At 39.5% G+C, this 27,053-nt stretch overlaps 4 protein-coding genes across 6 annotated transcripts; 2 read left to right on the forward strand and 2 right to left on the reverse strand.

The window, feature by feature from the left end:
* Positions 1-38: 38 nt before the first annotated feature.
* Cse1 (chromosome segregation 1) lies at positions 39-4,838 on the forward strand. The gene is made up of 16 exons (XM_076789644.1): positions 39-178; positions 508-653; positions 733-1,071; positions 1,149-1,256; positions 1,341-1,433; positions 1,513-1,680; positions 1,765-1,894; positions 1,993-2,156; positions 2,229-2,418; positions 2,503-2,701; positions 2,787-3,047; positions 3,139-3,230; positions 3,299-3,602; positions 3,672-3,839; positions 3,967-4,277; positions 4,356-4,838. The coding sequence occupies exons 1-16, from the start codon at positions 94-96 to the stop codon at positions 4,499-4,501; spliced, it is 2,904 nt and encodes a 967-aa protein (XP_076645759.1). The 5' UTR covers positions 39-93; the 3' UTR covers positions 4,502-4,838.
* An 868-nt stretch (positions 4,839-5,706) lies between these two features.
* Tm9sf2 (transmembrane 9 superfamily protein member 2) lies at positions 5,707-10,751 on the forward strand. Its single transcript, XM_076789643.1, has 15 exons — positions 5,707-5,972; positions 6,386-6,453; positions 6,540-6,633; positions 6,700-6,835; positions 6,907-7,028; positions 7,145-7,268; positions 7,361-7,500; positions 7,582-7,758; positions 7,873-8,017; positions 8,103-8,280; positions 8,385-8,544; positions 8,654-8,805; positions 8,917-9,028; positions 9,135-9,306; positions 9,382-10,751. Exons 1-15 carry the CDS (start codon positions 5,757-5,759, stop codon positions 9,447-9,449), a joined length of 2,064 nt encoding a protein of 687 aa, XP_076645758.1. The 5' UTR covers positions 5,707-5,756; the 3' UTR covers positions 9,450-10,751.
* Acn (apoptotic chromatin condensation inducer acinus) lies at positions 10,475-16,013 on the reverse strand. 3 transcript variants are annotated; one of them, XM_076789641.1, is made up of 9 exons: positions 15,831-16,013; positions 13,942-15,292; positions 13,771-13,858; positions 13,570-13,686; positions 13,277-13,481; positions 12,993-13,198; positions 12,682-12,906; positions 12,352-12,612; positions 10,475-12,279 (listed from the first exon to the last, which is right to left on the reverse strand). In XM_076789641.1, the coding sequence occupies exons 2-9, from the start codon at positions 15,288-15,290 to the stop codon at positions 12,157-12,159; spliced, it is 2,574 nt and encodes an 857-aa protein (XP_076645756.1). In that variant the 5' UTR covers positions 15,291-15,292; positions 15,831-16,013; the 3' UTR covers positions 10,475-12,156. The 3 variants fall into 3 exon arrangements, with proteins under 3 accessions (XP_076645756.1, XP_076645754.1, XP_076645755.1); XM_076789639.1 differs by having other exon boundaries at positions 12,993-13,201; positions 15,831-16,012; XM_076789640.1 differs by lacking the exon at positions 15,831-16,013 and adding an exon at positions 15,555-15,723 and having other exon boundaries at positions 12,993-13,201.
* A 770-nt stretch (positions 16,014-16,783) lies between these two features.
* On the reverse strand, positions 16,784-25,864 carry Kr-h1 (kruppel homolog 1). Its single transcript, XM_076789665.1, has 3 exons — positions 25,462-25,864; positions 22,527-23,306; positions 16,784-22,039 (listed from the first exon to the last, which is right to left on the reverse strand). The coding sequence occupies exons 2-3, from the start codon at positions 23,280-23,282 to the stop codon at positions 21,242-21,244; spliced, it is 1,554 nt and encodes a 517-aa protein (XP_076645780.1). The 5' UTR covers positions 23,283-23,306; positions 25,462-25,864; the 3' UTR covers positions 16,784-21,241.
* Positions 25,865-27,053: the final 1,189 nt, after the last annotated feature.

The raw sequence follows: 27,053 nt of genomic DNA on the forward strand, positions 1-27,053 counted from the left end.
GAAAGCCGGTGTCCGGCTATATTCAACCGTACTTTTGTAAAGATTTAATATTTTTAGAGTTGAAGGAACATATTACTTTTAAGATAGGTCGACATGGAGCTTACGGATGATAATTTGCTCACACTTAGCGAATATTTAAAACATACACTTAGTCCAGACATAAATGTCAGACGGCCAGGTGAATATAACCTCAATTATTTGAAGAAGTGTGTTATTCAAACCGTTGTAAACCTTTATGTGCAATCGTCGGAACACGATAAATTATCCATAGTTTCATAAAAGTAGTATTTTCTTCGTTTGTTTACAATGCGGATTTATTATTTACAATTCAGAAAATACATCTTTCGAAGAACTTTGTTTCGCGAGTATCAGCAAGTAGCACTACTATTCTTTTCTTTCAGTTTTTATTACGCTATGCTAATTTCCCTGTAATAAGATTATTATAAATATAGACGTATCAATTTAATTTTTAATACTGTTGTTCACTTGTATCCTTTAACATTTCAGCTGAAAAGTTTTTACAATCTGTTGAAGTAAATCTAAATTATCCGCTGCTTCTTCTGCATCTTGCAGAGAAGTCTGAAATCGACATAACCATTAGAATTGCTGGAGCAGTTGCTTTCAAGAATTATGTTAAACGTAATTGGAAAGTGGTAAGTTGTTTCCATTATTTCTGACTTTGATGCTTACTCAATTGAACGTACTAAGATTGATTTGATTATGTACATACAGGAAGAAGATTCTGTGGATCGCATACATCCACAAGATAGGAAAGCAATTAAAGTGCTGATCATTAATTTAATGTTGCACTCCCCCGATTCGATTCAGAAACAGTTGTCCGATGCCGTTTCTATTATCGGGAAGTACGACTTCCCAAATAAATGGCCAGAGCTTATAGACCAAATGGTTGAAAAATTTAATACTGGAGATTTTCATATTATTAATGGTGTCTTGCACACTGCACATTCTTTGTTCAAAAGGTACAGATACGAGTTCAAAAGTCAGAGTCTCTGGACAGAAATAAAGTTTGTGCTGGATCAGTTTGCTAAACCTTTAACCGATCTCTTTGTCGTAAGTATTTTGTGTTTAACATGAAATGCTATGTTGCATATATGTTGTTTCTAAATTTGTGATTTTTTTTTGTATAGGCTACTATGAATTTAACAGAAGTTCATGCACATAATGTAGATGCTCTAAAAGTGGTATATAGTTCATTGGTGATTCTGTCAAAGGTGTTTTACTCTCTTAACTTTCAGGTAAGCAAAACAATGTACAAATCGTTGATAGACAATATTTTTACGATTTCTAATTTAATCAAACAATACCTGTCTTATTTTCAGGACTTGCCAGAATTTTTTGAAGATAATATGGCTGTCTGGATGAAGAATTTTCATATTTTATTAAATACCAATGTTCCCTCGCTACAAGTTTCGGTACCGTTACCTATAAATTTGTTATTAAACTGTTCTCTGCAGTAGTAAATCCGTGGTACAATAATTGATATACTTTTAGAGCGAAGAGGAGGCAGGAGTAATCGAAGAATTACAATCACAAGTCTGTGATAATATTGGCCTTTATGCACAGAAGTACGACGAAGAATTTCAACCGTATTTACCAGAATTTGTGACTGCGGTGTGGAATTTGCTAACGTCAACGGGGCAGCAACCAAAATACGATGCTGTACGTGACCTGGAAATAGCTCTATATATATATGAGATTGAAAAATTACTCTAATGAAAAAAAACTGTTTCGTATTTTTTGCAGTTAGTCTCGAATGCCTTACAGTTTTTAGCGACAGTGGCAGATCGTGCGCAATACAGGAATCTCTTCGAAGATCCGACTACTTTAAGTAGTATTTGCGAAAAAGTTATAATACCCAATATGGAATTCAGAGGTAATTATGAAATGTAGAATTCAAAGCATACATTTCGAGTTCCTCTAATCGTCGAATACGATTCATTTATAGTAAGACAAATCTTTACTATTCAATAGAATCGGATAACGAGCTGTTCGAAGATAATCCAGAAGAATACATTAGACGAGATATCGAAGGCAGCGACGTGGACACGAGAAGAAGGGCTGCATGCGATTTGGTGAAAGTACTTTCGAAATATTTCGAAGCAAAAATAATGGAAATTTTCGGCGCGTACATACAGGTAGTATCGAATTAATGTAATATCGCGTTGTAATTTCTTGTATTATTTATTAGTTTTACCTTCGCATTTTAGGTAATGCTACAAAATTATGCAGCCAAACCTGCTGAAAATTGGCGAAGCAAAGATGCTGCGATTTATCTAATAACCAGTAGTGCGAGTAAAGGTCAAACTCAGAAACATGGTGTTACTCAAAGCAGCGAACTTGTTCCTTTACCCCAATTTGCAATGCAGCACATTGAACCTGAATTGCTTAAACAAAATGGTACAAAAAATTGCAATCGAGCATGTAGAAATCTTGGATGTCATATATGGTTCTAAACGTGCAGTTTTAAACGATTGATTTCAGTGAACGAATTCCCAGTACTTAAAGCGGATGCGATCAAATTTATAATGACATTCAGATCGATATTACCGAAAGAAATGGTCGTTAGTAGTTTACCACAATTAATCAGACATTTGAGTGCTACGAATATCGTTGTTCACACGTACGCTGCCTGTGCGATTGAGAAAATACTTGCTCTGAGAGGGCCGGATAATACGCACATGTAAGAGAACCGATTCGATTCATTATGTGTATACGAATCGATGTCGTCGTATATTTTTTATCATAATTTAACTATTGATTTACAGAGTTAAAGGAAAGGATTTGATGAATTTGGCAGCGGAACTGTTGAAAAATCTATTTGCATGTTTAAACATGCCTGGGTCGGAAGAGAACGAATACGTAATGAAAGCTATCATGCGATCGTTCGCAACCCTACAAGTGATCGTGGTGCCATTCTTAGTGGATCTCTTGCCGAAACTTACAGAAAAACTCGCTGTTGTATCTAGAAATCCTAGTCGTCCTAATTTCAATCATTATCTGTTTGAAATTTTTGCGTTGTCAATTAAGTAAGATCATTGCTAGAAATATGACACATATGTAAGACAAAGCGTAGATTACTCTATTCGATAATTCAACCACCGTTATTATAATTTTCAGGATTGTTTGCAAGGCGAACCCGGTAGCGGTTTCCTCGTTCGAGGAGGCGTTGTTCCCGATTTTTCAAGGCATTTTACAGCAAGATGTATTGGGTAAACAATCTTGTCCGATACCATTGGAACCGAAACGTAATAATTGTTAAAACGGAAAACTGTTTCAGAATTCGTACCATATGTTTTTCAAATTCTTGCCTTGCTTTTGGAATTACGAACAACTCCGGACATACCAGAGCCATACTTGGCTCTATTCCCTTGTCTTTTATCGTCGGTACTGTTCGAGCGTCAAGCGAACATCCATCCTTTGAACCGATTGCTGAGAGCATTCATTAGCCATGGTGCTCATCATATTGTTGCGCAAGAAAAAATGAGCGGCTTGTTAGGAGTATTTCAAAAGCTGCTCGCTTCGAAAGTGAACGATCACGAGGGCTTTCTATTGCTGCAAAGTATCATAGAACACTTCGCGCCGTAAGTCTGTTCGTACGAAGATACATCTTTCTCGTTGAACTATTTCAAAGGAAAGACGTTTTTTTTCAGAAATGTATTAGAACCATACATGAAACAAATTTTCGTATTGTTCTTTCAAAGACTTTCGTCGTCCAAGACAACAAAATTCGTGAAGGGTCTGATTGTGTTTTTCGCGTACTATATCATCAGATACGGTGCAAGTAATTTAATTACAATCATCGATCAGATACAACCTCAGTACGTTTCAGTGATCATTATCCAAACACTACTTATGAGCATTTACGCAACTATAGATATCTATGTGTAATCAATCTGTTTTGTATTGTATAGTATAGTTAGACCATAATTGTCTTTTCTATGGCAGGATGTTCGGTATGGTCGTGGAACGTGTATTACTAGCTGATATGCAAAAGATATCGGGCGATATCGAACGAAAAGTGACAGCAGTCGGAATTTCAAATTTACTGATCGACTGTCCAGCGATGTTAGAAAGCACGTATAGTACGTATTATCCGCGCATATTAGCGGCATTAGTGGAGTTCTTTGAACTGCCGCAGGATCAAAGCACAGTGCCCGAAGACGATCTGATCCCAGAGATCGAAACTGTGCCTGGATATCAAGTAGGATATAATCAACTTGTATGTGCGAAAACACTTGCAAAGGATCCTTTAGAAGGTACCAGATGCATTTCCAAAAGTCCATCTTCACGTTTGCTCGTGTTCGGTTTTTTTATCTGTATTTTAATTGTTCTAGCTATCGGCGATGTGAGGCTGCACTTAGCACAAGGTCTAGGAAGATTATCGCCAGGACAGTTGCCTAATCTTCTCGGTCAAATTCCGGAACCTAATGCGAATCATCTGAGAACCTACCTCCAAACAGCTGGAATTACCGTTGCATAATACGAGCTAGATATCCGGGATAGATTAAAACTTCATCTGATTACTCGGAAAATGAATAATATTAAGCTGAATAAACTGTAAGAAATTCTCGAAAGGGCTACTTTTTTAACGATATTCTCATTACAAATTTCCACATTTTGGGATCGTACGTGCGCTATACCATTTGCTGATCGTATATCGTATATCCTATATCGTATATCGTATATCGTACTCGTATGCCGTATGATACGGACTATTACAAGAAATGTTTATTATTTTTATTCGATACCGTAACGAGTAAAAGTGAAAAGCACGGGGTCTGTGACTTCGGAGGAATATAACTATTTATTACGATCGCGCAAAAATTATTCAAATGATTGGTCATTGCTTCGTGATATTTTTAATGCGACCGGTCTAGTGGAACATTCCGAAAAAATTGAACAGATATCACATTTGTAAGATAATAAAAAAGAAAACTGTTATCCGATGGCATGTGAATGAAACAATTTAAGCCTATTCTCTTTGTAACGACTGTTAAACAAAAATTTTCACCGCATTTTATACCTGAAATTATGTTTCTTTCATTTGTTTACCCCCATTTACAGCTATAATAATCAAATTTTTTAAAAAATCCCCAAGACTTTATTATGGAGATTTACAATAAATCTACATTCTAGGGATTTTACATGAAAACACATTGTGTACATATATTAGAAAAATTAATATATTTAGTATTATCGATAGACGAATCGCAGGGTTTTATCAATTCAAAAATTTTCTTTCACAAGTTGGTAACTTGTAACTAGAAAAAATGAAAATATTTGTAGATTTAAAAAAGAAAAACTGCACGTACAGGAAGCGATTAATAAGTATAATGAAATTTTTCTTGCATAATACAAACATTTTTAATTGTGATTCGATCGATTAGTTACGGCAAAGCTCAAAATTTATAACTATTCCCGCTTTATAACATGAACGACAAAAACACCAAGAGCATAAAAGAATGACGTAAGTTGCAAACTATAATTTAAATACTGCATAATCCGAGACGAAATATAATTATGAATAATTTAAAGATTTGAGACATATGACCAAACGAGCGTTTAAATAGTGGCAGGTATGACGGAATAATGAAAAGGACGAACGAAATTTTGAATTAGGTAATTGGTATTGGCTGATATTGGTATCGATGAAAATCATCGAATTCGCAAGACTGCGCTAGCGTCAGCGTGTATGAAATTGCCACGCGGAAAAGGTGCTTGGCAATCTGTGTGTAATGTTTGTCGATGACGTGTATCATGGCAGTGTAGTGTCCGATGTTTTTCACGTTAGGGAAATAATAAGAAAGAACAATAGCAATACAATGGCAAGAATAACTTTAGTGTGGTTGATGTCTGTGTTATGCATAATTCAGAGCAGCCAGGCCTTCTATTTGCCAGGCCTAGCGCCTGTCAATTATTGTAAAATCGGCGAAACTTCAAAGTCGTGCAAAGTGCGTATCTCGGATTATCATCGAAACTTTGTTATACATAATTGGTTATGGCCCCGTAATTCCTTCATTTCGTTCTTTTCCCCTTTTATTGTCTCTTCCGAATTGCTTAGAATTTGTCGGGAATCGATGTCAACAAGAAACTAGTATCGATTATGATTTTATACGTATTTTATGCCGACTAATTATGGACCAATTCCAAACACCTTACGACGTGGCTCTTTATTACATATCAATTACAGGACCAAAATCAAGCTACACAAAGGTTTCATCAAAATTCTACGACACGTATTTCGTCTTCGTAATCTTTACCAATATCTTTTAGGCCTGGAAACGACTTTGTGTTCATTTGTCATAGTAATTTCCGTGACGTGTAACATGTTTTTTGTGCTAAATATCATTTTTATTCTTTTCAGTCTGAAGTTAAGCTATACGTTAATCGTTTAAACACGGAAAAATACGTGATCCCGTACGAATATCATCAGTAAGTTTCTTATTTGTACTATTGTCAAAACAGTTTTATTATTCTCTTTTATGGAGTTCAAAATTAACTCAACAAAATTGTTTCAGCTTTGATTTTTGTGCTTCTGACGAAAGTCAGAGTCCTGTTGAAAATTTAGGACAGGTTGTTTTCGGCGAACGTATAAGGCCTTCCCCTTATAAGGTATACACACAAGATTTTGTCATTAAAGTCAAAAAGGAAATATATAGAACCTGTCTATGCTTTTAGATATCGTTCTTGAAAAATGTACAATGCGACGTTGCTTGTGAGAAAACGTACGTAGGTGGAGTGAAAGAATCAGAGGAAAAGTTAGAATTTTTAAAGAAAGGCATGGCCTTTAACTATCAACATCATTGGATAGTTGGTACGATACTGAAAGCAAACACAAACAAAAGAGCAAAACGAGCAGTGTATAACTATACTTTTCTTTTGCAGACAACATGCCAGTTACCTGGTGTTATCAGTTAGAAGACGGTCGACAGTTTTGTAGTACCGGATTTTCAATGGGCTGCTTTTCTAGAGAACTACGATCTCAACAAGATACTTGTAGCATTAATGTGAGCATACATTGTGACCCACTACACTATATAATCTGTACATTATTAAAATTGCATTCTTTTTGCTTAAAAAGTAAATTTATGTCATTAAGATTAATATGATTTTGTTTTGTTAGGTCGCGTATAACAAAAGGAACACGTACTACCTGTTTAATCATGTGGACCTTATAATCGAATACCACAGCGGTGCCGACGAAGAGTGGGGTTCTACGTTTAAAGAAAATGGCGGACGAATAATTTGTGAGAACATTAACATTTTCTGCTTGTATAGTACATCTACGTATATTTGTAACGTTACGTTTTCTTTAAATTTGATTCTGTACTTTTAATAGCTGTTAAAGTGATTCCTCGCAGTATTAAGCACGGCAATACTCCCAATTGCGACAGTAAAGAACCTCTAGAAATACCGTACGATCCGCTTCCTAATGGCCAAGTTTTACCTGTCACCTATACGTATTCCGTGACGTTTCACGTAAGCTATCGCACGATAATGTGAACTTTTCGGTTTGCGACATATAGAAAAGATTTCTAATATTCTCGATTTCGATTCCAGCCGAATAGTACGATCAAATGGTCGTCCAGATGGGACTACATTCTAGAATCCATGCCACACACAAATATCCAGTGGTTCAGTATTCTTAATTCATTGATAATCGTTCTGTTCCTTTCTGGTATGGTTGCTATGATAATGCTTCGAACATTGCACAAGGACATTGCAAGATATAATCAGGTACATTAAAAAAAATGTCGTTCAGTTGGTATCGGTCCAGCAATGATTTCGATCGAATATTTTTTCCCAGAGGTAGTAGCATTATTGCAATAATATAGCCAAGCCTGTTTCCAGATAGAATCAGGAGAAGACGCACAGGAAGAGTTTGGCTGGAAATTGGTCCACGGTGACGTGTTTCGACCTCCTCGCAAGGGAATGTTACTCTCCGTTTTACTTGGCTCTGGCGTACAAGTATTCTGCATGACTCTTGTAACACTTGGTAGTTTTTGTTATTTCTATATATCTATCGGTTCGTGTTTCCGAGTCGTCCAGAAAATGGATTAGAATTTTTCTGGTTTTCACAGCGTTTGCTTGCTTGGGATTCTTGTCTCCGGCTAATAGAGGAGCATTAATGACTTGCGCCATGGTCTTGTTCGTTTGTCTCGGAATCATTGCCGGCTACGTATCCACCAGAATATATAAGAGCTTCGGTGGAGAAAAATGGAAATCAAACGTATTGCTTACATCCATGCTGAGTCCAGGGTAATCAAATACATTGAACCGATTTAATCGATACAACGAGTAACTAAGACTTGATCTCACATTACCGAAATGTTGATTTATATACCATTTGTTTTTTTTTACAGAATCGTGTTCAGTTTATTCTTTGTAATGAACTTGATTTTCTGGGCAAATGGAAGTTCAGCCGCTGTACCATTCAGTACTCTTATCGCTCTTTTGGCTCTTTGGTTCGGAGTATCGCTACCATTGACATTCATCGGTGGTTATACCGGCTTTAGAAAAAGAGTAAATGCACTCCCTCTATCTTTCGTTTTCCACAAAATAAAGAAATTCTAGTCTAATTCTTTCGCGTTTGACAACGATCGACTTGGCTCATATTTGAATTTGATTTCAGTCTTTGGAGCATCCTGTAAGAACCAATCAAATTCCCAGACAAATACCGGAACAAAGTTTTTATACACAACCAATACCCGGTATTGTAATGGGAGGAGTACTACCATTTGGGTGTATATTTATACAATTATTCTTTATACTCAATTCCTTATGGTAAGCATACACTTATTATTTTCTCCTTTCTTAATATGAAAAACGAAAGAAATGTAATCGCGATGTTTAGCATTTTTTTAATGTATCTATACAGATCAATCTTTTTTTTAGGTCGAGCCAAGTATATTATATGTTTGGATTTCTTTTCTTGGTATTTCTTATTCTTGTTATCACATGCTCGGAAACGACGATTTTACTTTGCTATTTCCATCTTTGCGCGGAGGTAAATCGATCACTGTTCGAGACAGCTATAAAAAATAATTTGTTATATATAATGAATGACGATGAACATATATAATGAACGTAAATCACTTTTTTTTTTCTCTCAGGATTACCATTGGTGGTGGCGCAGTTTCTTGACATCTGGCTTCACCGCTTTTTATTTATTAATGTACTGTATACATTTCTTCATGACTAAATTGGACATAGAAGATGCTACGTCTACGTTCCTCTATTTTGGCTATACTTGCATTATGGTCTACTTATTCTTCCTGCTGACAGGTAACACGGTTCACCTTATTAATATAAATTCGAATATTTAGTAGGAAAATGTTACTATGCTTATTTATTGAACAGGTTCGATCGGCTTCTTTGCCTGCTTTTGGTTCGTGCGCAGAATTTACAGCGTCGTCAAGGTCGATTAATGTATCAGCGAATGATACTTATTGAAATAAAGTGAATGTGGTATGAGTAAATAACAACTAACGTGGGTGATAGTTGTACGAGCTCTTTTTATGCACGAGAATTTTACATCAAAGGAAAAAGAACCAATAATTTTATGTGCATCTTTGAATTCTTTTTATCGGCACTATTCGGATCTCGATTACTATTTACTATCCCATACAGGTTTACAGGTTTCTACAAGACGTTAGAAAACGATGATGTAACAGGCATTTGTACAGAAGCTTGTTCTAATTGATCAATATTTGAAAAACCTGTATGGTAACGTAGTGTGACAAATAATTAATTTTTTGTCTCATCGAAACACGTGTATAAAAGCTTTGAATCAGGTCATTAATTCAGTTTTTGTTACCTGAAAATGGCACGAATTGATCGATACGGTCACCGTTGAAATATGCTCTGATACGTGTCCTTTTGATAATGTGGTGGTACACGTATCGAAGTTACAAAGATACGTTTATACATGTTACAAACGAATTATGTAATCCAGATGTAACGTTTAATAATTAAGGATACTGTATATCGTAAGTGCGTAATTAAAAATACCAGTCTACAGTGTAAATAACAAAACATTTTTTGTCGTATGTATTCAAGTCGCCAAGTATTTCATAAATTTCTGGATCATAAATTGTAATTGTAACGTATATACGCATTTTCTACCACGTTTGTGGTACGAATCTTTTGTAGTCTAATGCTTTGGCGTTATTTTGTAAACTGAATGTATCGTGATATGCCGGAACAATCATTTGCAAATGCGAAGAAATTCCTATTCGAATGTATATTCTTTCAAGAATATCAGTCGCATGAAAACATGAAAACTAGTGCGATGGACCACAAAGGATAGATTTCGTACAGTCTCGTAAACGTTATGATTTTTTCTTCTTTCGATTGAGCTTGTAGGTTAATAGTTGCGAAAAAAAGTATTAAATCATGTGTACATTACGTTACCAAGTTTAGTTTGAATCGTGGAAAAAGCATTTCTCGAAAGTAACGTTGGTAAGTTTAGTTTAATAGCAGAAAGATACATAGTGTACAAACTGGTCATTAATTCCAATGGCGAACTTGAAATTTTTGTTCCTTTTTTTTTGTCCATTTGTTTCTTTCTCTTTCTTTTTCTATCAATGATATTCGTGACTGTGAAATATTTTTTAATTAATAGCTGACATGCACACATCTTGTAATTCGTGAATTTTGTAAATTAAAGCAATTACAACGTTAGCATTAATAAGGTTAATATAAATAAAGATCGAGTAAGTTTACGTAGACATTATTCTCTTTACTTGCGACCATGCCCACAAACTTGATTCCAGCTTGTTGCCCGTCGCGCATTTTCTTCGTTGAGAGGGCCTTTGAATTACATGTTTGCGATAGCCATATGTTTTGAGGAACTGACGACGATACGATGAACGTAAGTAAGGAATCAGTTCGATTAGTATTCTCCGTATAAAGTATTCTCTTTTCTGTAGATTACGATCTTCCGAAATTCTTATTCAAGGATCAGTAACAAATTTTTCAAACGCGAATATCTCGTAAAAAGTAAGCGGCACATGTAGTTTTGCATATATCCTAAAGTGTTTTACATTTATTGATAATTTTACATGTCACATTATGGAATATCGAATTATAGTTTATGTACAAACATGTTTCCGGCTGTGCGAGTCCACCGAGAAACACCAAAACTTTACATTCTACTACCAAATTTATGGTAGTATATGTTAAACTCAAGGAAGTCAGGCTACGCTACAAGCAGAGGAGAAAAACGAATAATCCGAGAAGAGAAGAAATTCTCTCGTGGTTACTTATGTAGGTTGATTTCTTCGTGCCACTCGACAAACCACAGTCTCGTCATCTGGGACGGCTTTCGTCGTTGATTCCAACAACTAGCCTATCTTCGATGTTCTTTTTCAGTATTATTTCATATCATTTTCTTTTCTAAGCCGGTATTTTCAATCGATATGATCACGAATATTAAGTTCGTTTCGTGGTATTCTATACGGACAGTTTCGTATTGCGAACTAGTGTATGTCTCTGTTCACTCATTCCTCGATTTTCCCAGGGTTTTGCGCGGTTTTCTATGTCGCGCTACGATGTGTGCCTCCTAGACGATGCGAAAACACTATCGTGTTTGTTCTATAATTACGCCACTCTGTTGGATAGTTAATGTCGACCTGTAAGAAGTACAGTTTAATGCTGAAATTCAGGAAAGCTGGAATCGGGAAGCGGAACAAATCTGGATCATGCAGTGGATCTATATGGTTGTTCGTACAGCGAAACTAGTTGGGTCATAAGAATAGAAAACCAGAAGATAGACGGTCCACGGGCTTGAAATACAAAAGAAAAATAGTACGTATGGGTACGTCTGAACGCGAAATGATCGGAGTTTATCAATTTTTTCCAACGAGAAAAAAAAAATAAAGAAAAAAAAAATCAACAATCTCCAACGCAACATATTAAAAACGCTAATCGATACAACTGCCTGCGAACGAAACGAATCGAATGTCAATTGATAAGGACATCAATGTTCATAGTCTATAAAAAGAAAGAGAAAAAAATCTCTTGTTTCGTGTTTCCACGATTCGAGATCGCGTTCAAGAACAGGGAACTGATGAAGATCGGAGTGTTTGCATTAGAGAAGGAAAGGTACGTTTATCGAAAATGGACGATCAAAAACTATTTTCTTGGGCTGCGACGGCGACGGCCGTCCCTGTTATTTCTTTCCGCGCGTCTCATCTCTTCTAATCTGCGCGCGTGTTCTGCCATATGTTGCCTTCGCATTTCCTCTTTCACGACGATCTGCAATCATACGTGTAATTTTTAAGTAGTTACAGGAATAAAACCACTCGATTGTTTGACGCGTCGACGCACCTGCTCGTTTGTAAGCGGTAACCAGTATATGCAAGGTGTGGCTTTCGTCTTCCTAAAGAGGTCATCTAAAAGTTTAGCCGGCGGTGGCTCGTCTTCTTTCTTTTTGAATTTACGGGCCGGAGCCGGAAGATGCGCTTCCACCGCGGGACTCCGACTCCTCTGTCTCCTCTTTTTGTCGTGATCCTTCTTTTCGCGCTCCTTCTCTTTTATGTGTTGTTGCCCGTCTTCTTTGCCTAGGTCCCATTCTCGAACAACCATCACCTGTTCGGTTTAACACTCGTTTAAACGTCGTACGGCAAATACCGATTTTTTTCCTTCGAATTTCCTTACCTTCGTGCTTGTTTTTTCCTCTCGATTCCAATCCTGCTGCCACGAATCCGACGACACAAGCGCCTCTGTTTTTCTCGGAATAGACTGATCTTTCGATAATTCCTGCGCCAATTCCATGTCATCTTTGGTTGCATACTCAACGTGGAGCCTTTTCGGGTTCGAAACTGGCCAAGATACACCGTGCAAAGCTTGCCTGGTCTCGAACGCCTGGTCCTCGTTTGCGTACTGGACAGTCGAACAACATCGATTAGTTCTTTAGTTGTTAAATTTACTTTCTGTTCAACGTTGCATGTATTTGAGCAAATACACACCTCTACAAAGCATTTCGATTTAATTCTGTCCATCCAAAAACCATTTTCAACGATCGTGCCGGTACGCGAAAGAAGTTCCTTGATTTGATTCAATGTGAAAGGACGAACCAAATTTTTGATCAGAAGTATGTTGGTGGGCTTGGTAGCCGGTGGACTAGGTGACTTTACGTGCGGTGTTTCCTTCACGATCGATATTTTCCGGCGCGCTGCTAATTATGTGCAAATTCATATGATAAACGAGCAACACATATTAGTCGAACATTTAATTGTTTTAAATACCTTACCTATATGATTGTCGATTTTTCCGTCTCCTTTTTTCGCGGTACCGTTCTTCTGCGTAACACTTTCATTATCTGATTTATTATCGTTTGCCCCTTCGTTAGAGTTGTACCATTTTTCATTGGTTCGGAAACGATCTCTGTCTTCGTCATCGTCCTTGGACAGACGGACTTCGTTTATCGACAGAGGCCTCGCTCCTGGCACTAACGCCTGCAAAATAAATATGTAAAATGTTTTCGTAGATAAATTAGAACGTCAGGAATAGCGTACTCGTGTTTCTAACGAATAAGAATATTACCTTCAGCGAGTCTGTAGATATTGAAAAGGAAGGGGCAGTATCGGTAGACAATGCAGTGCCCCATCGACGTTTTCTCGGAACGCACTTTGATTCTACCTCGATGTTATCGTGATTTTCCTATTAATCAACAATATCAAATTAATTTACCGAATACATCTGTGTAATTGTAAAAATTACTCGATACCCGTTGAAATGACGAACCTTATTTGAAACAAGTGTTTCGTTATTTGCACTTGTATCGGTATCTTCTTTTTTCACATCGTTCTTCTCGATTAACATTCTCGCGGAGCTGAAACGTAATTTTGAACATTACAACAAATGCATTCTCTAACATAATATTGCCAAATAGTTGTTCACAACTTGTGTGCTTACAATGATCTCTTTAAGTTGACTTTCACAGGCTTGAAAGTGGCCGTTTGGACCACTGCCGTCGCAGAATATTCTGATTTCTCGTTTAAAATATCCGATTTCTGGTTGTTCTCTTCTACATGCTCAGCTTCCGCCTCCACATTGTTTAACAAAGTATTGTTTCTCGGTTTTGGTGATGGTGATACGGAACGATCTTTTGGTTGATGAGAGTCCTCTGCAGTTAATTTCTCCTCTTGCATATAAGAATCGATTTCGATGTCCCTTTTGATGGGAAGTTCATCCTCCGAGTCTGGCGTGTCGGAATTGGACGAGTCCCGATATTTGGTTCGATGCTTTCTACGACTGGTGCAGGATATTCTGCTGCTGGTTCTGGTACTTCTAGTGCTTTGAACTTCGTCGTTCGATTCGGACGAAGAATTTACTACTTCGCGAGGTTTCTCTTTTTTGTTCTCGTTCTCGTTCTCGTCTTCTTCCTCATCGGTGCTCGTATCTTTCTGTACGTTTTCGACGGTAATCTCTTTGTTGAACAGTTCTGCTGACTTTTCGCTGGTATCTTCCACAGACTTTTCTTCCTTTGGTGCATCGTACGTCTCCTCGGATGAGCGTTCGCCGTTTGATCTAGGTGCCGACGCAGCAGGTGCGCTACTCGACTTAATCGGTTCGTTATCAGCGTTTTCGTTCGGGATATTTGCCTCTTTTGATTCACCTTGCTGATCTATGTTTGGTTTATCGTCAGACAAGTTGGCTGAAGTGGTTTCAGGCAGGATCTCCTTGCTATCACTTACCTCTTCGTTGGAGTCCTGACCTGGGTATGAAGAGGAGGGATCGTTCGGCTGTTCAGTGCTACTGAGCGTTCTTGTACAAGAAACCAGTTGCTCTTCTGCCGAGTCAGCCTCCTCCGCAACTCCCTCACCACTTTCCTGCCACTTGTTCGATTTTTTCCTACTCAAAGAACTATCAGACGATGATTCTGTCGTATAATGTTGTCTGCATAACGTCAGCTTCTGTATTTCGCCAGGCGACGCGTCTGCTCTTGCCACTTTCCAAACTGATCCGGTGTCGTCTTCTTCGTTTTCTTGAGGTTGTGGCTTGACGTCGGTTTCCGTGGATGAAACTGTTTCATTACAGTCTTCTGCCATATCTTCCAATTGTTTTCTTTGGTGCGTAAACGCAGTTGATTTCTTCTCTGTCTCTTTGCCACTGATGCTTTTTCCTGTTTCCTCTACATTTTCTGGCTCCGGCGATGTAGAATGTGTTCTTTTCACTCGTCTACGCGTCGATTTCCTAGTTGGCTTCCCCACTTCCTTCTCCGGAGTCCCTTTTGCTTTGTTTCTTTCGCTTTTTCTCCTCATTTCTACAAAATAATTAATGCCGATATAATGTAACGAAATAGCTTACTTCTACACTGAAATCGAAGAAAGTATTTAAAAAAACACGTAATCTAATAACGTTAAAAATATCATATTCGCGTGTATACGCGCGATTCTTTAGAACCTTGGAAATGTTACAATGTTTTCAGCTCGTATCCTACATTGTTTTCACGGTTACGAGTTACGGTTGCAACTTTTTTGGCGTGTGCTACTCGGATTGTTCCATCAATTTTGCGTCTACGTTACCTTAGCCATCGAGCAACAACTTCAACTCTGTTTTGTCAATGATTAAACTATTGGTTTAAATAAATAGTGACAAGTGCTTTGAATCGCGTAGAGAAAATATTACTACGCAAATTGAACGATCGCTGGCTGTACAAATTATTTGAACGATAAAAAGCGAATCAATCAATTATGTACGATAAATATTTACTCAGAAATGTTCGAGCAATAACTCGCTTTATGGTTACTCAGGAAACGCGCGGGTGTTCCGTCTTCCGAAAGTAACGCACAATTACTCACTTGATAAACGTTCTTTTCCCTTTAGCTAGATATTTCTGAGGTGCGTTGCGCGTTCTGCTAATTTTATTGACATATAAATATAAGTATTTCAATCGAAACGTTTCCAATGACGCTTCTAACAATCGGTCGAACTACCGTACTCCATTGAACACGAAGGTTTTACATGGTATCAGATGGGTTCGCAAAAACGGGATATGTCGGCGCATCGGTAGTTAGGTATGTTCGTTTGAAAACTCTATCGCCACGTAAGAGTGCAATCGAACGTGATTGTTCGTAAAGTTTCTCTTCGGTGCGCAACGACTCCCGTGGATTGGCGCTCGTTGTGAAACAGACGAAGTGGAAACCGACCTTTAACCGGTCATTTTATCAGAGAGGAAATGAGAGTGCTCACAGCCGGTATAATACTGCCCCCTAGTCTAATTTTTAGCCTGGACCAGAACCTGCATCATTAGCAGCGGATTCCAAATAATGCCAGAGTGGATGCTACTTCTATGTTAAAAGAGGGTTTTCTATGTAGGCCCTGATCCAGCCTAAAAAATGATGCAAGTTCTAATACAGGCTAAAAAGATGATGCAGGTTCTGGTCCAGGCTAAAAAGTTTATGCAGGTTCTGTTCCAGGCTAAAAAGATGATGCAGAAAAGTGGGGACACTAAAACCCCGAGCGTGAGCACTTTCATGTCCTCTCTGATTTTATATCCGATGATCTCTTCTACTGTTTCTAGTTACCTAGTGGACTAATGTAGTTCGTAGCGATGATAACCAGAGGGCTCTGCCAGGTTGCGCTAGTACCGTCTATGGCGCTAGGTTGCACAGCCTGACAACCACCTTCCCGCCATTTGCGCTTCGGTTCCATTTGAAATTTTCCGGTGGGAATATTTGAACATCCAAGAATCAGAAAATATGGAAATTCTTTCGGAATAAACTTTCTATTAAACTAAAAGTAAGGCGAAAGATTCGGAAACATTATTTACGATAGAATATATTTTAATGCAGCGAATACACGACAGTTTGTTTCGGACTTCGGCAAAAATACATCTGCATATAATATATAGACATAGATATATATTAAATAAATAAATATATTTCCTGTCGGAAGCTGACTATCAAAATGATTCACGCGCACTTTGGCGGAATAAAACGAAGAAATACAATCGTTAGTGCCTATTGGTGTCTACATAGTAATGCGTCCAATTTACAGAAATTCCTGCGAATAATGCGAACAAGAAAATCAACTTGTAATTATTATGATCGACGTAGAAAAACATAGGACGATAAAATTTCTCTTTTCGTATTATTCTTGGTATTTTCGTAAGGTTTCTAGAGCTGTATCGAAACCGAACGTACAATCGCAAAAAGAGGCACAAAGAAATATTTTCGTGGTCCTTGTCGCACTTTTATAAGATTGCATTCTCCTTTTGTTGCGTCAAATGTCTACAAAAACGCATTTTTCTTTCGTGTGTAATCAGTTCCACACGCCCACGACGATGGGACAAAAATCACCCCATCCGGCATGCATTTGTGTGTATGTGCTTGTGTTGTGTGTCTTAAAAATAATAAGTAATAACAGATAATAACTAGAATATTACACTAGACACCTCTCAACGCATTTCAATCTATTTCTCGTCATTGTTGTAATACTTAACAATTCGCATTCCTTCTATTTTGACAAGCTGCAACGCAACGTGGCCTACGTATGCTCTCGATGGTCCGATCTACGCGAACAGAAAAAGCTAAAACTCTAAGCTGACCTTCGAAATTCGCCGACAACGATCGTTCAAATTTCTAATTGAAAACTCGACTTTTTGTTTCGTTTCGAAAGCGTTTGTAGGCAAGCATTCGGAGACACGCTTATATTAAGATTGCACATAAATTTTAAGTCACGCACGATCCACGGGATCAACGGGAATCCGATTCCCGGGTGACAAATGAAAAAACCGCTTCGAACATATTTTTAATCAGTTCGACTCGATGAATAGGAGAATAGGCCACGTGTCGAAGTCTGCATTCATAAAAAGAAACAAAAGAAAACATAATATACATGCGCACCTATGCGTATAAATATTACATTACATATTAAAATATAAACATTGCTCAATGTATATGCAAGCTGTTCTATAAACTGCAGATCAAAAATAAGCAGATGATTCGATCGCAAAGTGCATCGACCGAAACAGTTTGCGAATTCGGTGGATAGACAGCATCGATGAGATACCAAGATAGGACAGAAGCGTGTAAATTATAATATTGAACGATTTTACAGTCTCCTAGGATAGTATCAGTTTTCACAGAAACGACATTAAATGCCCAAATGTACAAATATTCTGTACACGCCTCTGCGTAGAATACACGTACATGTATGTATGTATTATGTCGAAAGATGTAACCCGACAGACGTATAACTTGAATGTAAAAATCAAAGTAATACTATGGTTTCAAAGAATTTGCGTCTATTTGAAACGCGTTTATCAATTTCGATCATATGCACTTTGCTGAATGTACCACTTTGAAGGTTAGTTCTCAATTTATAAAACATTCTTTCTGTCATATTGGTGTGAAGCCAAGTGCGGGCACAAATGGCTACGAATTATTCATCGTGACAATACGATATAATATTTAATATTAAATTTGCACGCGTGCTCTGACACGCTTAGCACGCTTGTACTGGCAGTGGGCATAGCTCCCCTCAATACTCTGGCATTATGGAGTTCTTATCACAGAGATATCAATTTGTTTGGTACTTTCTTCCCCGCTGATTTCACTTTCACAGTGGAAACTGTATACATATTCAGTTATTTATCCCAGCAAGATCCATTTCTTTTCCTTTCTTTCTTCCATTAGAACTGCATCTACTAGAGTAACGAACACTATCCAGAATCCGCAATAATATTGTATATGTACTGTAAGTAATGACGTTGGTCCAGCTTTGAAGCTTCTTGCATTTAAAATACTTTGCTGATGACACAATTGCTCTCGAGAAAGTCATTTGGTTCGAAGTTTGAGCTTGCGTCTCAACCAAAGAACATCGAACTATGTACACAACTGCTCTAGAAATTGGAGGACTTTCTTTGTAACATTCAACATCGAATCATGCCTTACAATACATATTTTTCAATTCTTTTTACCTTTCCAATGCGTTTGTACTTCAAACTAGTGTGTTACTGCTGCGGTCGTTTTTTATTCTTTCTATAGGTACCGAAAGTTTCATGAAGCTAACAGATTATAATGTTTAATCGTTTGCTAGAGCTTTCTTACAATCGATGTTAAGGCTTCTCTTGCGAAGTATCTTCTTTCAAATTTAACAAACTGCATTATTGTTCGAAAAGAGGCCTTAACGTGATTGCCAAGTGTTCGTCCGTATATCAACAGTCAACGTCGATAACGTAAATAAATTCAAATTTCGTCATGTTAGATATTCGAAATGAACAAAACTAGAGTTCCAAAGAGAGAAATAATTTGGAAACATGATTGGATTGAATCGGATCGGTTGTAACAAACTAACGAATAGTACGTTTACTTCTAAATAGTACGGATATCATTCTGAACCGATCAAAGAGTAGCTACCGAAAACAATACGTGTCTAACAACGACGAAATTGAGCAATTACGTGTTTTAATATCACTTTGATCTATTACAGAGCTTATATACCATAACAATAAACTACGTCTTATGGGAAGCTTGTCACGCTCGAACAAAAATGTTTGTCAGACTGGTATCAGTCTTTTTAGTTTTGGCAAGAAGTTGGAATATTTGTTACACGAATATCAATTACGATCAAAATTACGGAAAATTTCACGATACACAAAACACGTACTACGTTCAAATTCAACATTTGAAAACAATTTGTTGTTTTCGATAAGAGTCATGTAGCCTTCGAACTAATCGACACCTATGGCCATATCAACGTTTTAAAAATCTCCTGCGCGAGATATCAAAGATGAACAAAAGACAATGTTCAATTATGGGAGCAGTCACTTTGCTTTGAGCTATTTCTTAAATATTTTAATAATGTTTATAAAACGAATCCCGTACTCCATATACTTTATGATAAAGTACAAGTAGCTTTTTACAAGACCAGAGGAAAAAAAGAAAAAGATTTCTCGCATTTCTTAAAATGAGAACCAGTCTCGACTATGTTCGTTCCAAGGCCTTCACGTTGTTCATTACTTTTATGCACGTCTGTAGCAACTTAACATGCATATATACGTATATACATATAAATATGTACACGCATTCACACACATATCCGAGAACACGTACACGTTACGTGAAATATGAGAAAAAAAGGACGCAGAGCACGCCAGCTATATATCGAACGAAACAAAGCAAAGCAAAGCAATTTAAAACTTTTTCCTTGTCTTTCTTCCGCGACAAAAGTCCAAGAGAATTCGAATGTTTCGCGGTAAAGATTATGCAAGCCTGGAATTTGTTTGTCCCTAGATTTTTGCTTAGCTTAAAGTTGTTCGTCCTCGAGACGCTGAGAAATCGTTTCCCGGTTACTTTCCAAAGAATCGAAGAATTTTGCAATTGAATTACTGCTTCGCACCGCTAAGAAATTGCCAATGGTTTAACAATCGTTGCTACTTCTCGAGCGGCTTTTACTATGAAATAGGCTGGCGGGCTCAAGGTGTGCAGCGACGTTCACTCTGATTCACGTGTATTTTCAAAACATTCGAATCGGTTTCGCTCGTACAGGAGGATGCAAATGCTGTTTTACTTGCATGCTTCTGTATTCTACGAACTGCTCAAACTGCGGACTATTGTTTCTGGAAAGTATCGTACGTTGTTCTACTATTGGTACGTTTAAGACTTGCAGAGGAAATATTTAATACAATCATTCACCTCAGGAAACAAATTTCAATCGACAAATTACCAATGGGAACCAATCGAACGAGTTTTTTGCGCATTGTTTCCCGGAGAATTAAAATTTGTTTCAACTCTGTAAAGGTAAGCAAACTCTACTAATTTTTTTTTGCCTTTTCCTCTACCTTTGCCTTTACAGGGTTGAAACCTGAAACATTTTTTGACTTTTCCTTCAGTTCAGTCTTCGTTTGGTAGACTTTCCCTGATCGACGTTGTTGTTGGAAGGCTCGTGAAAAGATTCGAGCTGCAGCACAAAACAATAACCTCGTCCATAATTTGCGAGAATATCTTATTTCTTCTTGTCCTAGCTACCGAACCCGCTCGCTCGACTCTCTTTGAGAGAGCAAGCAGAGCTGTGTCCAGCACCTGGATGTCCAGAGCAATGATTGCCCATGGTTCGGCAGCTCGGGAAGCTATGGACAACGATAACGAGAGTAGAGTCTGAGCGAGGTGCAATGGGAAGTTGGCGAGTCCTCGGCTACACAGTCAAGGGGAGTTTCGTCTTACCGAACTTATCACCAATTCACCACAAACAAGTTTTAGATCTTCCACTATGACGCCTTGGCGAATTGAATAACAGAGTTCTGTCTCTGGGATGCGATGAACCCGATCCTCTCGCTCTCCATCGATTCTAGGATCATTTTACACCTCTTCCTCGGCGGAAGAATTAACGTTTCTCGCACAGGAATCGCTAGGTCGAGAGGGTCCGGCGATGGTACTGGACTGACGGGATTACTGCTCGGCGGTGTCAACATTGGTTCCCGTTCGACTCTGATCCCGTACTCCCTCTGTCTCTCCTCTTCGACCGCTTCGAGCGCAGCTTCGACCCGTCTGCGAGCGTCGTTTCCGGGCAGATTCAGCAGGGAAGAACAGTCGCTGGCGAAATCGTTGCTCGGAATACCAAAGCTATTGTAAGTCGGCGAGACTTCTTGGTATATGAACGTATGACACTGCTCGATTGGGACCACGGGCGTCGCCTGGAAGGGTTTCTCTTCGTTTGGCGCCACGAGGGGTTGCGAATATTGCTCTCTGGAATACATGTAGTAGGTGAAATCCCGCGGTGCGTTATAAGCAGCGGCGGCGGCGACGGCGGCAGCGGTAGCGGCAGTAGCCGCTGCACCGGCGTTGTCGTTGCTTGGCTCATCAGTCTTTTGGTTCTCCTTGTCGCTAGCAGTGCCTACGCTGTACCCCTGCGAGATCTCGACCTCTGGCTCGATCGGTGAGTCCCGAGGAGAACCAGTAACAGACGAGTCCGAGTGCGTCTTTATGTGCATTTCCATCGTCTTTTTCGAGCCGAAGGTCTCGTGACAAAGCGTACATTTGTAGACCTTCTCGCCATAGTGAGCAACCTAGAAGGTTCAAAGAATAACGTTACGAATTTCTGTAATACCAAAATTATCTTCGCGCAACCGTATCGAAAGTTTAAAAAACAAACTTTTACCAGAGAGGAAATGAGAGAGCTCACGCCCGGGATTTTAGTGTCCCCGATATAGAGCGCTGCTCCATATTCTAATTTTTAGCCTGGACCAGAACCTGCATCATTAGCAGCGGATTCCAAATAATGCCAAAGTGGATGCTACTTCTATGTTAAAAGAGGGTCTTCTATGTAGGCTCTGATCCAGCCTAAAAGATGATGCAAGTTCTAATACAGACTAAAAAGATGATGCAGATTCTGGTCCAGGCTAAAAAGTTGATGCAGGTTCTGTTCCAGGCTAAAAAGTTGATGCAGGTTCTGTTCCAAGCTAAAAAGATGATGCAGAAAAGTGGGGACACTAAAACCCCGAGCGTGAGCACTCTCATGTCCTCTCTGCTTTTACCAGGGCGTAAAGAAATTACCTGGTGCAGCTTTAATACGTGGTTGTAACCAAAGGATTTGCCACAGATGTCGCAGGTGTACGGTTTTTCCCCGGTATGCGTGCGCGTATGAACTTTCAACTGTTTCGAGCACGTGAACCCCTTGCCGCAAGCATTACAGACGTACGGTTTTTCCCCGGTGTGGGTGCGCATGTGAATCACCAACTGTCCGCTCTGGATGAACGTTTTTGAGCACACCGTGCACTTGTGCGGTCGTTCACCGGTATGAATTCGCATGTGCCGGTGCAACTTGCCACTGTGTTCGAACGCGCGCCCGCACACGTCGCACTTGTACGGTCGTTCCTCCGTGTGGATACGACGATGCACGGTCAGGTTCTCCTTCACCGAAAACGATTTACTGCAATACTCGCACTGATACGGTTTCTCGCCCGTATGCGTCCGATAATGTCTCGTTAGCCGCGCGGGCACCGCGAACGTTTTCCCGCAAATGTTACATCGGTAAGGGTCCTCGCCTTCCTTACCGTGCGAGCGTAGGTGGCTCTGATACAGGTTTTTCTGTTCGAAGCTTTTCTGACAGAGGAGACACTGGTACGGCTTTTCCTCGGCATTTGCCGACAGAGTCTCGGCCCCGCAGGTCGGAGACGCGTACACGGTCAAGTCCGGACTACAAACCAGACTCTTCACTGGATTTACTACCGGCTCCAAATTCCTCGCTTCGCTCACAATTGACATCGTTTTTGGTTTTGAAAGCGGCTCTACTTGACAATAACCAACCATTCTTCTCGGTATCAAGTTATAAATCTGAAACGAAAATCTACAAATTAGAATTCTATACGAATCGATTTCATTTCTATTTCATATGATTCATGGCCGCTATTTCGAAAAATTAGCGGGAAACAATTATCGGTATGTTTGGTATCGATGTAAACGGCGAAGGAAATTTTAAGTCGCACAGTCCCGTACCGATACAAATTTTCCGGATAATTTTGTTTCTTACTGTATAAAACATACTGTAATGCTAATGTTTTAAAGATAAAAATGTTTTAAAAATATTTAAATTTAAACATAGGCTTCGGACATCGTTTTACCTGTGCAATAACAATAACAATGCATTGATAAACTAATCGGAAGACTCGACGAGGTAGGTCGACATGAGGTAGATAAGGCGAAGGCGCTAGGAACTTGGTCTTAGGTGTAAACGCAACTGTATGTAAACGCGTTGATACGCGCCGATCCGAAACGTTAGGGTAACACGGCCTACTCAATTCCCCACCATTCGCCCTTTGAGGATCAAAAAAACGCCCACGAATCGTGCGACGCCCCGTGCGTGCACGCACGCGCACGCACGCACACGCACACGCATCCTGCAACTTCTCATCGTCCCCGATCCCTGATCCCCCGATTCTACTGGGCCTATGATAAACCGTGTATTATCGACTCACGAACCTGCTATGCTCTCGACCCTTTTCATCTTTTTTGTCTGCCTAAGGGGAATAGGAAAATAAAAGTTCATTCCCTCCGATAGAATCTATCGAAGATAACCAACAGGAAAGAACAGAAGAAATCAACTATTCCCTTTTCAGCGATGAAATTCGAATTTCCTGTTACGCCACAAGTTCAACTCGCTGCGATAATAATAAACTATTTCGCTACGTGTAGCGCATAAACGGACAGTAACGAGAAACGTTGATTGTCCAACTAAAAATACTGTGCTCTCGTACGGTCTAGAAATTTATAAGCATAAAGAAGGAATCCTATATCTGACGTCTTTCTAGAATGATAGGAAATTAATTCTACGTGTGACACAAGATACATTTCAATTGTGTTAATTCGAAGCAGTGAATGTAATTGGTAGTTTCAGCTTGTTTGGAGCAAATATATACGTGTGTGTGTATTTCTTTAATTTTTAATAAATTGCGCAAATATTTTCAAATAAGGGAAGCAGGTGGAGAAAATTTGGACCATCTGGAAGGTTTATTCGAAAAAAGAGAGAAGGCTTAATGAAGAAGCCTGATGTTGATCACACGTTCCTACGAGGTCGTCACCGGTTCAGAATAGGTTAAGGCTGGGTTAAACCTGCACGCGCGTGTCTCACTCCGCGAGTCCGTGAGGCGGTCGTCGTGGTCGGCGGTGGTGCAATGCCGCGACGCGATGGTAGAAACCGCCTGCCACTGCCTCCACGTGCACTCGCCGCATTTTTTTATAGCGATCACCGACCTCGTGCAACTCGCAGCGCAGTAAGGACGTTGAGTTACATCACGGACTACGATACGTATCGTCTCTTCTAAGAGAATCTATCGCGATCTTTCTTCCTCGCACATACAAGTTCTCCTTCTTTTCACGCTTTTTCCTTGCTACGCGATACTTTAAGAACGTAAAAATGCAATCGATTGCGAAAACGACGTTTCGAACGCGACCGTAGTTCGCGGCCAAGACGACCACCGTCGAAACGAATTATAGCAATTTGCTGCCGTTCCTAATTTATTTTTCGAACGCATTACCTGCACGTTATCCTAGTCAATTTCTCAGTAACCATTCCAATTGTAATCTAATCATTTCTTTTGAGAATATGATTAATGATATGAGAAATGTCGACCAGTCGACTACCCGTGGGCAACGTGTTTAGAAAAAACCCTGCCATTTTTCGCAAACAGCAATTCATTTTTTAACAATTGAGTGTCGCGCGTCAACAATCTGTCTACGCCAAGAGAAACCGATCAGTTTCGAGACGAATGAAACCACGTTTCGTTTTTATCGGTTGGCCAGAGTTGTGTCGGATATCGTTGACACTTTGACAGAGGTAACAAAAATTTTGACAGGACACTAGCAAATCAAGTAGAACTTCTCTCTCGAATGTTGTTCGCAAACGCGCAGTTTTTATCCAAGCTTCGGGAAAATTACGATTGGAAATGGAACGAAGACGAATCCGAGACGAAGAAATCTCAAATTCACCCACCTGTACCGTTCTCGTTACACCCTCGCGTAGTCGATACACGGCACGTTTCTTCTCATTGTTCTGTGGGCGATCACAAATCGGCGGGATAACGGAAAAACAAAAATTGACGAAACGAACGCACAACTCTCCGTTAACGCATGTCGCGTACGTTTGTCACTTCTCACAGTTGAACGTCGACAAAAAACTCAAACTTGAAAACCAAAGGACCCGCCTCAGGACACGGCCAATCGTACTGTGCAATGTTTACCGCCTGGCCGTGCCGAACGCCGACGGAAATCATCGATCATGGCCGAAGTGCCGCGCTCGACCCTCGCCCCTCTACGCACACTACCCCCACCACAGCGCCTACGACGGCCGACCTACAATTTAGGGCGACTAAGTGCTTTTCGCAGCACGTGGAGGCAGTCGTCGTGGTTTCGGCCAACTCCGCAATTCGCGTCGAGAGTGTGACGGAGAACGCCGACAGACAAAGACGAACATATCTCCGGTCTATAGGGACCCGAGCGGAGCGCATGCTATACAATATCACTATAGTACTATACACTATACACGCGTACGTAACGCCACGACACGGCACGATACGTTCCGATAAGCTTCGTTAATCAGAGATTCGTTATCACTGCTCGGAATATTCATATCGAAAGAACAATTTATTTTCAGATCGATGTCTTCGCGCGTGGTCGAACTTTAGGGCTCCGCTAGACTTACTCTGTAGCACCATACTCATTTCATGATTTTTATTTTTAAATATATATTTGAATATTAATTACTCTCGATCATTCGATGATGTACATATAAACGAATAATAATGAATCAATGAGACTTTTTACCTTTTCTTCCATTGTTATTGTCGTTCTTCAGCGTTAACTTTTCAAGATAAATAAACATGATCTACGATATGAATAAAAGAACATGCTGCGGTTGCGTCGGTGATACATTTATTGTAGTTGGAGAAAGAGGCGGACAAAATGTTGGTTTCTTCCTTTTAAATGCAAGCTAGTCAGAAACGGCCAAATTTCATTCGGCGTCGTCGTGGTCATGCCTGGGACAAGTGTCGTGCGCCGCAACGATATTGGTTTCGAACGGAGAAGAGCAATGACCCAGTGCGAGCGGTGCACGTGTGCCGGGTAGAAACCACGACGACTGCCTCCGAGCAGGGCATTGGACGCCGCGTGCGCCAGCACAACGACAGCCACGGTGTGTCGTTCGTCGTTCAATGTTCTGTATGTGTGTTAATATGTATTCCTGAGCTGTGCTCCTCGTCTCTCACACGCGCATACAGACATTCGACATGGACACAGAGGCAGTGGCAACCACACCGGCTGCTATGTACTTTTATCAGATAATATTAAAGCCTAGCAAAACTTTTTTAATTTTTGGGCTTTTCTCTTTGACATTCCGCACCAAATCTTGCCTTACATACTTACTAAAAATTCTCATACGATTTACTCGGCAAGTATGTAAGGCAAGATTTGGTGCGGAATGTCAAAGAGAAAAGCCCAAAAATTATTATATAGCAAGCGGATAACGTGTGAGTATACATATTTTGTGATGATCTCTAGTTGAGGTGCAAGCTCGAACTGAAATGTTTT

Source organism: Halictus rubicundus, chromosome 6 (assembly GCF_050948215.1).
Source record: "Halictus rubicundus isolate RS-2024b chromosome 6, iyHalRubi1_principal, whole genome shotgun sequence".
NCBI classification, from domain to species: Eukaryota; Metazoa; Arthropoda; class Insecta; order Hymenoptera; family Halictidae; genus Halictus; species Halictus rubicundus.